Here is a 13,721-nt window from a genome sequence, read left to right as displayed (position 1 = left end):
ATTATATTCCACTTGGCTGGTGTTTTTATTAATAAACGCGTTGTTGATTTTACAAAAGGAGTTGCGCGTAATGGCGAATGGAGCAGCGAATATCAAATGGATTCCCTGCAACAAGCTGGGATTATAGAAGTTTTGGAGCGGAAAAATCATATGACCTGGGGTGGGGACCTGGAAGGAATTATTATTTGGGGTATAAACCAATGCTATTCCTGCACTTGGTACCCCCCACCCCCACCCCCATCACCCACACACCCCCAGAACTACGTCGTGGACTCAGCTTCCGCTTCGCACGCTTGGTCATTGACGCGCAGTGGTGGGTTGGAGAGGGAGCGCGCGCGAGAGAGAGAGAGAGAGAGAGAGAGAGAGAGAGAGAGAGAGAGAGAGAGAGAGAGAGACGTAGAACTGACAAGCCAGAGACAGAGAGGAGGGAAGAAGGAGGTGACGGACCTGTTCCTCTGGGACCCGGCTATAGCCCGTACTGCTAAGGTGCTGTCAACGGGGTCGGCTCACAAAACGGTCCACAGCTTAAAAATGCACAAAAAGGCACCGAGGAGCGCCGCGTAGCTGCCACCGCGCTCCGCGAGGATCTTCGCTGCCGCAACTCCGTTCGCACGGAGCGTGGACTAACTGTGCGCGCAAAGAAGATTCATGGAGAATTCGCACGGCTTCGTCGCGCAAAACGCCTGGATTATCTGATTTGGGACGAGCACGCGAGCGTTTAAGCGGCGGGACCCTGCTGTGTTGTGACGCGACGCGGTTGTAGTTTTGTCGGTAAGCTGATCGCGCTCTGATCCGGCGGCGCGTTTGGCGCTGTTACGGTTTATAACGGTCTCCGTGGGCTGCTCTGCGTTGCAGGGGTTTGGAAACCGAGCCACTGTAGAGGCGCTTGTTTTGCGGGAGATGTCGGTGTGTTTTCCCCTTTTGTTCCGCACAATAACGTGCATGTCTTTTGTTTTGGGGACGTGACTGGGAAACAGCGTTTCCTACAAGCGAGGGGCCTGTTTTAATGTGCTGTCCCCCTGCCCAGAACAAGCCACGGTAGCTCTAATGCTGGTGCTTCACTGTGCAGTTGCATCTAATTAGAACAGGCCTACTATTTTTAATTATTAAAACCATATAATAAAGAAATCAGACAAACGCTACTAAAACGTCCGTCAAAACTAGGTTAATTGAATTGCGAGACATAATTGCTATGTTTACATTTTTATTTTTATATCCTTGAGGTGTAGTCATGTGTGTTTAGAGGAACACAATCTGACGTTGATAGACTTTGTGTTCACTTAGTTATCAACCAAGAAGACTCTGTCTCTGTATGTATTTACCACCACGTGCAACCTAACTATTTCATGCGCTGGCATTAACAGCGCCGATCATGACGCTGACCTTTCTTCTTGGCTTCTGCAGTCGGGACGGTGCAGTTGTCGAAGCTGCGGTCATGGCGGACCAAGAGGAGACCTTTGGCCTCCAAAACTCTCCTGGTGGCTCGGATTCGAGGGAAACGCAGAGCGATAATAAATCAGAGAAACAGAACGGGACCTCAAACAAATCCCCATCATCGCAGACAACTTACATCCAGCAGGTCAGTATCAGTCAGTGGTGTAGGCCTCACTTTCACCGCGAGCGCCTCTTCCGTGAACGCGCATTTGTCATTATGTAATTTGTTGTTATTGTTTTGGTGAAAATATCAATAAATAGCTCTGCTAATATGATAATAGTATCTACACACGTAGATAAACACGTGTTTAATCTAATAAAGCAATAATGTGTTTTGGAAATGCTGGAAACAAAAAACAAATAGTATAAAAATATTGTTGTGTAGAATTTTCGTTCATTTTTAATGATGGTTTCACTGAATATGAGACTTGAGTCTGGTAAAGCGGCGTTTGATTCTGTGGTTTATTTCACCGTGTATGGTGTGAAGTTGTAGGTCAGTGCTCAACAGGTTGTAGACCAAGTCTAAAAGCGTCAAAAGGGTCTCCTTGTTTTTGCTTAAATGTGATTTATAACATTATAGAACATTTATTGTCGCATTTCTTTATTTTTAAACAACTTCAAACTGAAGCCATCTTCAGTAGATATGTTTTCACAAGCAGACATCTGACTCTCCTAACTCAAAAGGCCTCAAACCTATAGGAAACTCATCTATCGGTGCACTAAAATGTTTTATTTTGAAGGGAATGGAGGGAATAAAAGTCTACCTGCACGAGAGGGAACTGTGGATGAAGTTTCACGAGGTGGGAACAGAGATGATCATCACCAAAGCCGGAAGGTACGACGTCAAATTATGAATATGTTTATCATTAGGAGTGGAAAGGATGAATCACATCAGGCGTTTTGTGCCTGCGCATTGTCCGAACGAGCTTCTCGTGTGTGGGACTATGGGCTGTGGAATTTCATCTTGCGTGGGTAAATGGAAATATACAGTATACGCTGCACGAAGCAGGGAAAACACAGAGCATCTGGTGGACGCTTTATCGTTCCTTAACGCATCGAGTCTATATTTTAGTCTGGGTGGTCCTGCTGGGAAATGCAATATCACCGACCTTCCAGCCTGATACAGCAAACGGACAAAGATGTGCGTCCTGGACAAAAATGCTGCTCGGCGTGGGTGTGATTTAAGCAACATGCATTAATAATGAGCGTATAAAGTCACTCGGGAGCGCGTCTCCTGCTGTCGGCGGTCTGGTTCTGTCCTGTGTGTGTAATTGCATGCAGACATGTTTGCATGCACGCGACATGTTCTATGGGGGACGGTACATGCGCCTTGTTGTCACAACATCGCGCGCTGGGTGAGAATTTGTGCACATGCACCGTGACGTCTGCCAGAAACCCTCGTGTATTAACACGAATTTAGCAATTTAGTAAAAAAGACTTGTTCACACAATCTCCATTATTCTCCCGTCGGTCATTTCAATATGCTTTTGGCGTGAAATGATAAATGATAAAACCCAGCATCCCTCGATTTCTTCTCCCCAAAGACTCGCGAGACTCCTCAGACCCACTCTTACGGTTTTTGTCCAGTATCACATAAAAACTAGACTAAATACCCAAAAGATGTACAGCACAAATGCGACCCACAGTGAGAAAAATCATTTCATTACGTGCAGATCTCCCTCAGACCTGGCGCCCTGAAATAGTCTCCCCAAAATAAATAAAGACATTTATCCAAGCTGGATGTAGTTTGATCCAGTCTGAAAACAAACATTTGTTTCGCTTCACGATAGTAAGCGTTCGAGCGTTTCTCTCTCGTTTCTCCGTTAAACCAAGACACCAGACTAAAACCTGGGTGTGTATTTTAGGCTGCGTCTCACGCCTTGACAGAATCCGTTTTTCTCCCCTCCAGGCGAATGTTCCCCAGCTTCAAAGTCAAAGTCACAGGATTAAACCCCAAGACGAAATACATTCTCCTGATGGATGTTGTGCCTGCGGATGATCATCGATACAAATTCGCCGACAATAAATGGTACGTAAAGTAAAACAACAACAAGCTTCTTCACAGCAGAAACCGTTTTTTTCCCATTTTACGCACATGCTATGTCATAATAATGTGCGCCATTGTTTTCGAGGGCGCAGCTACTCTCCCTGGACTTTAACCCAACAGGAAATTTTATATCGATGTCCTGATGGACGTATTCATTCTCGAGAATTATGAACTGCGCGTTTTCTAACGATTGCCAAGAAATGTAGTCAGCTAAGCAGGAGTCGTGTGCCTGCTGTGGTCGAATGGCTGAACCTACAGCGGTACCAGCCTGTCTGCGCACTGCGTCGGGGGCTGCTTCCTCTGGAGGACACGGACGTATTGGCTCGGTGTCCTGTCGCGCTGTCTAACCTCGGTCAGCGATGTCTCGTTTGGGTCAGTGCCTTTCAATAAAGAGATACTGGAGGATAATCGTGTTCGGATCTCCTCCTGATCCAATAGTGTTGGAAAACAGAGGCCGCGTGTCCACAGACAGCAGCTCAATATAAATACACTATTATCCACTCGATTCATTGTTCTTTAAGGGTTTAATACAGAGTTTTAGCAAAAACTTTGTATAACTACGAAATGTTGCGCAACTTAGTCTCTGAGACTTTTTGAATGGATTCTTTTTCCATCTCGTGGTGCGTTCACGTAACGGAATCTCTCATCCGGGTCTCATCCCGCTGTGCCTCAGGTCTGTGACCGGGAAGGCAGAGCCCGCTATGCCCGGGAGGCTCTACGTCCACCCGGACTCTCCGGCCACGGGGGCGCACTGGATGAGGCAGCTGGTGTCGTTTCAGAAGCTGAAGCTAACCAACAACCACCTGGACCCGTTCGGACACGTAGGTGCCTGGGCCTATCATCTCTTTACCCGACCGCAAATGCGCGTCTCTGTGAATGTAATAATACGCTGGTGCGGCGCCGATCAAAGTTTGGACCGTGGTTTCCGCTCAGTGGCGCCAGGCGCTCGTGCATCTGGGCTGAAGCCCCCCAACGACACGACGCGCGGCTTTTACAGCTGATCCGTGACCAGACAGGGTTTGAAGCTCAGGTTGGCTGAGTTAATAGAGGTTTTTATCCCTCGTTTAATTTCAGTACTTGTTAGTGACCTCAAATATATATACGTATTTTACACGTACGAAAAATTGAGACACGCGGACTCACAGCAACAAAGAGAAAATATTCGATCAACATTATTATTATTATTATTATTATTATTATTATTATTATTATTATTATTATTATTATTATTATTACTTAAAAACTACTTAAGTACAATATATACTTGCTTCTAATACACTGTATTCATTTTTGCACAATGACGCGCCATTAAGGCTGGACGTCTAAGTGGGCTTGAAGAAATTGCTAAATAAACTCGCTGACCTCGTAAAGTTTGGGCTGCGCTATAGAGTTGTTTATTTGCTTTCCGTTCAAATCCGGTTATTCTATACTGAAATCAGGGTTTTGTTCATTATTTTTGCTGCGTGCCTGTGTGTTTACCAAATCGGAATTCCTGGTTCTCTGAGGAAAATAGTTGATTTTTGCTGGTTTGCAAGGACAAGTCATCCAAACAAAATAATGTTTTGGTAATTATGTAAATATATATTTTATTATAATATAATATTATTGTACTGTATATTATATCAATACCAACAACACATCCATCTTTTTTATTTCAAAAGAACACATTTTTCTATACGTTTGACCATAATAGGAAAATAATTAAAAGTTAAAAGTGTCAAAAGTGCATCAAATAGAAAAAAACGTTTAAACTTATTCGATTTGTGAAAAAAATACCACAGCACCAGCTCTACCACATACTGTAGAGACACTTTGAGCAGATGCATCTGATCTAAACGTACAGTAACACGGATTTAGGCTCCCTTCACTCTTTTCATGCTGTCAGCTTTAACGGTAAAGCTACACATTCGTTGCACCAACATCCTGGAATCTCTTCAGGGTTTGTTTTAACATCATGTTTATTATAGCAGACTAGATGTACTAAAGCTGCAGCACTCCTGCAAGGCAGCATTCATAAGTAAAGGGCAACAGTTGGGCACTTCTTAGCAAAAGGAGAAGGGCCCATTGCATCCCCACCCACCACCTCCCTCCTCCTCCAACCAATCACACACTGCATGGGACCTATTTTCCTAACATTTACCTTCTCATTATCCTGAACTCACTCTCCGGCCTCAGGCCTTTGTGATTCCTATCTTACCCCAAACCCCGAAAACACAAACATTACTGACTTCATTAACATGTTTCCATACAAGTGTGTCTGCTGGAGGAAGATTTAATACAGCGTTGAGCTGTTGGGCAAAATAGGGCCTTTTAGAATGGAGTAGACACACAATTAGCTTTACTAATAGGAAACAGTAATGAGCTGATTCATACAGTCCTGTATTTTCACAAAGTGTGGTTAATAGAGAACAAATAATATGTTGGTAATAAAGGTAACCTCATATTCTAATTAATGCAGACTAAGAACTGCTTAAAGTCCCTCCAACCACTTGTATTATCATCTCCAGCAACAATGAATCATAAACGAGACCGCTTTCACTGTGCATTCCTGCACATCACTGTCTGTCCACATGGCATCTATAGTGATCGCTTGCCAAAGCCCAGCTGCTCTAACGAAAGTGGAACTCAGGCCGAGCAGTGTTGTAAATTTTGGGTTAAAGTGCATTTTTGATTAGTTGCAGTGGTTCCTGGCTCGGCCTCTTTCGTGCCGGGAGACAGCACCATGGGATTCATAAATGAAACATTGGTGGCTGGCCAGGAATACACTCCATCAACTTGTTGATCCAGCTGGTTGAAATAACTTGTAGATGATTTATAATTACTAGCAGTGAGACGTGAGACCACAAGACATTTCTGATGCAGCCCGGGCCCATTCTTGTTTTTCCTCTACAGACGTCTGGTAATTAGACACACGTCAGCAGAGCCGAGCTGCAGCTCAGGCCCGCTGCTCCGACAGGAGGCCTGAGTTCTTGTTTTCAGGCCGCTGTGTAAACTTTGCTTTCAACTATGTCGTGTTTTGGCAGGTTGAGGTGCAAACCGGTCGTCTGACAACAGGCAAAAGCAGATATTTTCGTAAAGATGATTCAAAAAAGCAGATTTTTATTGTGTTGATGTCTTCAGGCAGTGTGTGTTTTACACGGCTGCAGATATTTTTGTCATATAATAAAGATAGATTTCTATTTAGGGCCTATATTTATTTCACTGTCATGTGTCACAGACATGTGTTACTAAACTATGAGACTGTTACATGGCATATTTCAGCCTGTTGCATCTCATCTCACTAACTTTAAAGACATTTTGTAAAGCATGAAAAGTTTGCCCCACTTGATTTTGTAATTTCATTCATAAAGTCTATTTTTGTCTCAGCTTCTCACTTCACACTGTGATGTTGCATATTTCTCCGTCCTCTCCTCTTCTCCTTATTTCGCTCCTGCACTCGTCTCCCTGTCTTCCCACACATGTTTTGCCGAGGAGGGTGGGGCGTGAGCCTCACACTGTTTATGTTCGAGTGGCAGTGTGCGATGAGCAATAGACGATGGCGCACGACGCTCGCTGAGCCCAAGGCTCGAGGAGCCCCTCTGATGTGGCGGGGGCTTGAAAGCGGAGGGCAGCGGCGCGAGACCCGGAGCGATCCCTCACTATCATTAAATACTATCACCCGGAGGCTGGGAGGGGCAGAGATACAGGCACAGGCAGGGCAGCGGCCTGGACGAGGGAGAGCAGGCGTGTGCTGGGGTCCCAGTGGGTGGTCCACCGCTGCACCCCCGACCCCCACAGTTACACCTATCCACGTGGCTTCCGCCGGGTTTTAACTTTCTGTGGCGACTGCTGCTCTCGTTCGGACAGTGAATTCCCTCCGTACTTATACATGAAGAGAAGGGAGGTTTGATATTTTAGAAATGAGGGACTGTGTGAGTTGCTTGCTTGATGGTGGCTTATTAGCCATCTGCAAGTCAACTACTCGGCAGCAGCCTCCTCATTTAGTCCAAGTGACGCTCAACAAATCCAGTTTGCTTTATTGCCTCCCTCTGATCATTAATTCATGTAGTATCTGTATCTGAAGCAGCTGCAACACATGCCCACTTTCTGCTAATCGCCTGATACTGTTACACCACTAAGTATATCAAGTGAATCTAGAAGGTAATACTGACGCTGTTTCACTCCAAGAAAGGACTTTACTGCAGGATGCCCCTGCACGTGGAGCTCAGGCCAATCCCTTGTTTTTTCTCACGCCGGCAGTGAAAGGCAGGTACAAAAACAACCTTTAAGATAACAGATAGCAGGAATGCCTGTGGGACCGAAGGTGGGGGGAGCTGGCTTTAGTTCTTAAACATGTGATGGAAATAATAACGATTGCTTTCTGGAGGCCGCGGACCAGGGCTCCCCGTCCTACCAGACAATTAGACTTCAACCCCACCGACGAGAGACACAATAGGAGTTCAAGGCTCAAGTTCAGCTGAGTCCTGATGCTGCCAAGCTACTGATGGCAGCCATCACTTAGAGCAAACAAGGTTCTTCAGGTTAAACATGCATCAGGGGTCATTTTATTACCCTCACTACGGAAACAATGACCGCAATATTTTGGTTAATTATAAGTGAATTAAATTTTTAGCTTGTAATATATTTAATGACTACCTTTTTTATTCAGGTACAAATTTTTAGTAGTCGACTTGAGCCTATTTCAATAAGGATAAATATTTTATAAACTTTATATAAACTTTTTATAAACTTTACTTTGACTTTTTAGTGCACGTTTACATTTGTTAAATCTGTGCCTGTGTATTTTAAATTAAAATATATACAAGTATTGTTTTTTCTAATTAAAAATGTAGGATGTGTGTATTATATAGTATATTAGTAGTATTATACAGTATGTGTATATGTTTATGTGTGTATATGTAGTATATTTCACTTTTTGAAAGTGTGTGTGCATGTTTTTTTTTTATTTCAAAACAACTTGCTCTTGACTTTTCTAATATTCCAACTGTGTTATTTTTAAGCGTTAAATGTGTAAGATAAAATTTCACAACAAAGGTTTCTAACGCTGGATCTCACGGTTGCTTTAATTCAGATCATCCTGAATTCGATGCACAAGTACCAGCCGAGGATCCACATCGTGAAAGCGGATGAAAATAACGGCTTCGGCTCCAAAAACACCGCATTCTGCACTCACGTCTTCACGGAGACCGCGTTCATTGCGGTGACGTCCTACCAGAATCATAAGGTAAGTTCTGTGACATACGCTTAACGTTTTTATTTTGGAAATAATACATTTACACTTACTTTAAACGCTCATCGTATTTTATGTGACGATTTACTGAGTAACAAACAAGAAAAACGCAGAAATCCAAACTAAATAATATATATATTATTTTCTAAAATACAAAAGCATGCGAAGATTCAAAATAAACTATAAGAATAAAATTAGAGGATCGTCTCAGTGAGACTTTTCCCATGCTTTTTCCTTGTTTGCTGCGGAGTTCCTGGCGCTGAGGGGATCTGCTGAATGCAAGGGGGGAAATGAAAGGAGCGCGTGGTCTGTGTGAGGCTGAAAGAAAGTCTTGTCACTGTCAGCTGAGACGCTCCATCACGTTGAGTCACTGACAGATGAGGGAAGAAAACTTCAGATACCCGACTAGACGACGTCTGACCTCAAGAGACGGTTTCCAAGTTGCAGCGCTTTGTAGAGCGAGACAAGCTACAGATAAAGCAGTGGCGCGACTAAGACGGCATCAGTACATTTATATAAATAATAATAAACACAATAAGATTGAGTGAGATCTAAACACGCTATACTTGGCTTTGCACCAAATCAAAACTTGGACATAGTTAATGCAAACGTATGCAAACTGTGTTGTTTTTATTTGAATAATATTAGCAGATTCCTACATTTATTAACTAATTTATCGGATTTTGTTCTTAGCGAGCCGGAGCAACTCCGTTAAACGCTGTAGATAATAGGTCTTAATCAGTTAAATATAAGACAAAAATATCATATATTTAGAAACAAATCTGAGTTTTCTTTTTATAGTCAGCAGACGCTTATGAACAATTCACGTAACGCGGCTTTTGATTTTGCTTGTTAATTTTATTTTGGAGTTAAAGCCATGTGACCCCTTGAGCGCGCGCACCCTCGCGCCTGTTGGTTTCATTTGCGTGTGAGGCTCTGGGGAAAGACGCCGAAATAAAACCCCGTATTTACTCTGTCCACATTTCTGGTGGTAAAAAAACTTCTTGGGAATACAGATATCTGTAAACAGCGTCTGTTCAACGTCATGCCGCCGTCTGGGCCTATATGTTTTTAGTTTGGGGAATATGGGAGAAAGGGGCGAAAGCTCATAATGTCCCTGCAGCCAATCCGACGTCCCCTCTTTTCTGGGAACAGGAAGCGCAAACGACCGACATTCTGTAGGAACCATTCATTATTTTCAAACATGCTATTGGGGGCTGAGATCGTAACCCGGGGCTAATTATTGGGGCTTTCCAGACCTGCAGAAAAACAAGCATTTCGGATTTGCAGGCGCTTTTACCACAACTGTCTAATCAAACAGTTTCACATCTGCCAAAGCAATGTGCGTGCGCTGCAGGCGTGTGTCCAGTTCACCTGTTGGAGCCTCAGCTAATGAAACTCCTTCAAGTCTCCCACGTGTTTCGCCGGTGACCGTAATTAAAGGCATTCTTGTTCGGCTGTGTTTTCCACCGTTAAGTCAAAATGTTAAGATGAAAACTCTTATTTTCTTAATCTTATTTTGGGGGATTTAATGCATCTGTGAATTCGTTCATACGCAGAAGGCCTCAGGTTTAATGAGCATCGTTCAGACACAGTCTAGTAAGTTGTCAATGAACTATGCCTAGTTCTACAACCAAATTATTTCAAGAGTAATTTTATTTGTTTAGCAAAATATATTATTTAGCTTATCTATATTATTTAGAACTTTTGAGTTCGTTCGTCCGGCTTTTCTCTGCCTGGATCTCCTGCAGAGGGTGTAGAGGGAGCAACAGGACTCTCCCAGAACCTACAAGCTTTATGGCGCACAACACTCTGCCGGGCTGCGTTATGTATTAACAAGGAACCAGCCCCAGTGTCACACAAGAGACTTTACAAGGTTTGGTGAAAGTGTCAGGCAACATGCAGACAAACCTCCAGTCTTGTCAGATGCCTAAAAGCACACGACAGCTGCCAACTAATTACCTGCCAGAAACCAGGGCTCGTGAGAGGGATATCCCTGGATTGGGTTTAACCCAGTAACTCACTGTTCACAGCGTTTATTTCGTATTTAAATATACTGTATAAAGTCAAATAATAAATCATAATAATATTTTTTGTTCCTGCCAATTAGCCAATTCGTTAAGTCAGAGCCTGCATGTGTAAGATTATAAATGATGTCCTATTATTATGAAATATGTCATAGTGGGACAGGCTTTTATCGACTTGTTTAGCACCGAATCCCCCAAGGCCTGTTAGGTTTCCACAAACATGATCTATTATTTCATCCTCTCGGGAAACGCGAGACCAGTGAAGCATCCAAGAAAACTTCAAACCTGGAGCTGTAATGAACGCGGGTCCGAGGAGGACGCGTCTGTTCTGTACACATGATATTTACCGGTGCATTTAAAGTAGCTGCTTTAAAGTAGGTGATCTGTAAATATTTTGCTTTGTATTTTTTTTTTCAAAATACGCTTACATTTCAAACCATTAGCAATAATTTTTTTATGAGATAATAAATTCCACGTTTTAATATTTTTAGATAACTCAGCTGAAGATTGAGAACAACCCATTTGCAAAAGGCTTTCGTGGGAGCGATGACATGGAGCTGCACCGGATGTCCAGAATGCAAAGGTACAATTGAACTGTCTCATCCTGAAGCACGTGCGAGTCTCTAGTTTTCTGCTCTAACCGGGAGCACGGAAACGCTGACACGCGCGGAACCGTGTCAAATCACAACATAAATGTTATTGTAATTAGACAGGGATTACTGACTTCCTGGTCGCCTCGTCCCTTAACAAGCCCCTCTTTAATCTTTCAATCACCCAAACGCAAGTGAGTGTTATTTTCAGTGATGTAAGTGTAGTTCTTGATCCTGGGCCAGTTTTCATGCTGAAGGCTTTTATGGCTGATCTGGCAGAACCTCTGAGACAAGACTGCAACATCTCCCTTCCACACGGCCCTTTTACCCGTGTGTGTGTGTGTGTGTGTGTGTGTGTGTGTGTGGAGCTGAACTGGAGGTATCATTGGCCGAGCAGCCTGGGCCGTACACAACCACATTGCTCTCTTTGTATTATTCAGTCCAGATGAGGTATGGAACATGCGTTTGTGCTGCATGGAAAACACTTTTTCAAAGAAGAAAATCTGGTGTAGACCCCCCCCCCCACCCCCGAAAAGCAGCCAATATAGACGATGTATTAAAATGTACTAATCCACAAATCATACAATACTGGAAAAGCTTCTCCGCGTTTCCACAAGGTGCTAAAATCCAACCTCCGACTGTTTCTGGTCTTTTTAAATGAGCATCTCCTGTTATCGTCAACAAGTTGCGTTTTTAAAATAGCAGAGCTGACACGCGTTACCTCGACGCTGCTCTAAGTAGGTGCACGCCAGGAGATAATGCAGCCCATCGAACCTGGGCCGCGCACGGCGCTCGGCGAGAGTCCGAGCCACGCCATCAATCTGGGCCCCTCCGAGTACAGTAAGCTGTGCGCGTCTGCTCTTGGTTACGCGTTTCGAGGGAGAGCTTATTGCAAAAGCAGGTCTGCGTTTCAACCGCCGCCGTCCCTTAAATCAAAGACGGGAACGCAGCAGAGTGATGCATTGTAGGATTGTGTGGAGTGACCGGAGCCAAATAGGAGCGGGCACTTCCAGCCGTCGGTCTGCGTGTGTCCTCCGGTGGGTGGGTGTGAGTCCGGTCCGGACCCTCCCGTGCACTGATCAGAACCGCTGTGATTACTGCGTGTCTGCACGTAGCACCAAGGAGTATCCGGTGGTTCCGCGCAGCACCGTGCGCCAGAGGGTGGGCTCCAGCCAGAGCCCGTTCAGCGGCGAGGTCCAGGCCATGGGCGCCGCCGGCGCCCTGGGCTCCCAGTACGCCCAGTGTGAGAACGGGGTCACCAGCACCCAGCAGGACCTGCTGCCCCAGTCGGGCTCCTACCCCCTGCCGCACGAGCACGGCCAGGACTACCACTGCATCAAGAGGAAAGGTGGGATCTGAGATCAGTCCAGTGTGCGTGTGTTATTTACTCCCCATGAAGTCTGACTACGCCCCCGTTTCTGCCCACAGTGGAGGACGACTGCCACTCAGGCGAGCACGGCTACAAGAAGGCCTACCTGGAGAGCTCGCCCGGCGAGGACGACCATTACTACCGCTCGGCGGGCTATGCCCAGAGCCTCGGCCTCGGCGCCGGGCCCTACCGCGGCGAGTCGGGCCAGCGGCAGGCGTGCATGTACGCCGGCGCCGCGCAGGGCGCCGAGGCCGTGCCGAGCCTGGAGGACATCAGCTGCAACACCTGGGCCGGCGTGCCGCCCTACGCCAGCTGCTCCGTGGCCGCCATGCAGCCCGTGGAGCGGCTGCCCTACCAGCACTTCTCGGCCCACTTCACCTCGGGCTCCCTGGTGTCCCGGCTGGGCGGCGTGGGCGGCCACGCCTCGCCGCAGCTGCCCGACGCCCACCACGCCGCCATGTACCAGAGCTCCGTGACCCACCAGGCTCTGGGCCGCCAGTGCAGCCCCGGGGCCGGGATCCAGTCGCCGACGGGCAGCCTGCAGGGGAACGAGTACCTGTACGCGCACGGCATCCCGCGCACGCTATCGCCGCACCAGTACCACACTGTACACAGCATCAGCATCATGCCAGAGTGGAGCGAGAACAGCTAAAGGGGAGAGCGATTGGGGGGGGGGGGGGGGGGGGGGGGGGGGCGGAAAACACGAGAAAGGACCAAATTAACGCAGAAGAAGAAGAACCCATATTTATATTTTTAGAGGCTGTGTTGCTGTTCCTTGTAACAATATCAGCAACAGTGTGAGTAGCATCTCAAGCATCTTATCGCTTACCTTGTCGAGACAGCTTATGCACTTGTGAAAATATATGAAGAAGGCGTCATAAGCAAAGAGGAGCAAGGACTGCTCGTATGTGGACACAGAACACCGGAGACGTCCTGTAGACGCTGTTCTCAAGGAGAAGAAGACTTCAGACGCCTCGGCAGCTGACCCCGGGTCAGCCGCGCATATTTCAAAGACAAGGGAATA

The 13,721-nt window shown here is 45.8% G+C and overlaps 1 protein-coding gene across 1 annotated transcript; it reads left to right on the top strand.

Moving 5' to 3' along the window:
• Positions 1 to 492: 492 nt before the first annotated feature.
• Positions 493 to 13,379, top strand: tbx5a (T-box transcription factor 5a). Its single transcript, XM_029169836.2, has 9 exons — positions 493 to 771; positions 1,405 to 1,579; positions 2,175 to 2,269; positions 3,344 to 3,463; positions 4,155 to 4,302; positions 8,553 to 8,705; positions 11,230 to 11,321; positions 12,444 to 12,676; positions 12,757 to 13,379. The coding sequence occupies exons 2-9, from the start codon at positions 1,436 to 1,438 to the stop codon at positions 13,347 to 13,349; spliced, it is 1,578 nt and encodes a 525-aa protein (XP_029025669.1). The 5' UTR covers positions 493 to 771; positions 1,405 to 1,435; the 3' UTR covers positions 13,350 to 13,379.
• Positions 13,380 to 13,721: the final 342 nt, after the last annotated feature.

This window comes from Betta splendens, chromosome 12, assembly GCF_900634795.4.
Source record: "Betta splendens chromosome 12, fBetSpl5.4, whole genome shotgun sequence".
Taxonomy (NCBI): Eukaryota; Metazoa; Chordata; class Actinopteri; order Anabantiformes; family Osphronemidae; genus Betta; species Betta splendens.
This window is presented reverse-complemented; position numbering and strand designations above follow the sequence as displayed.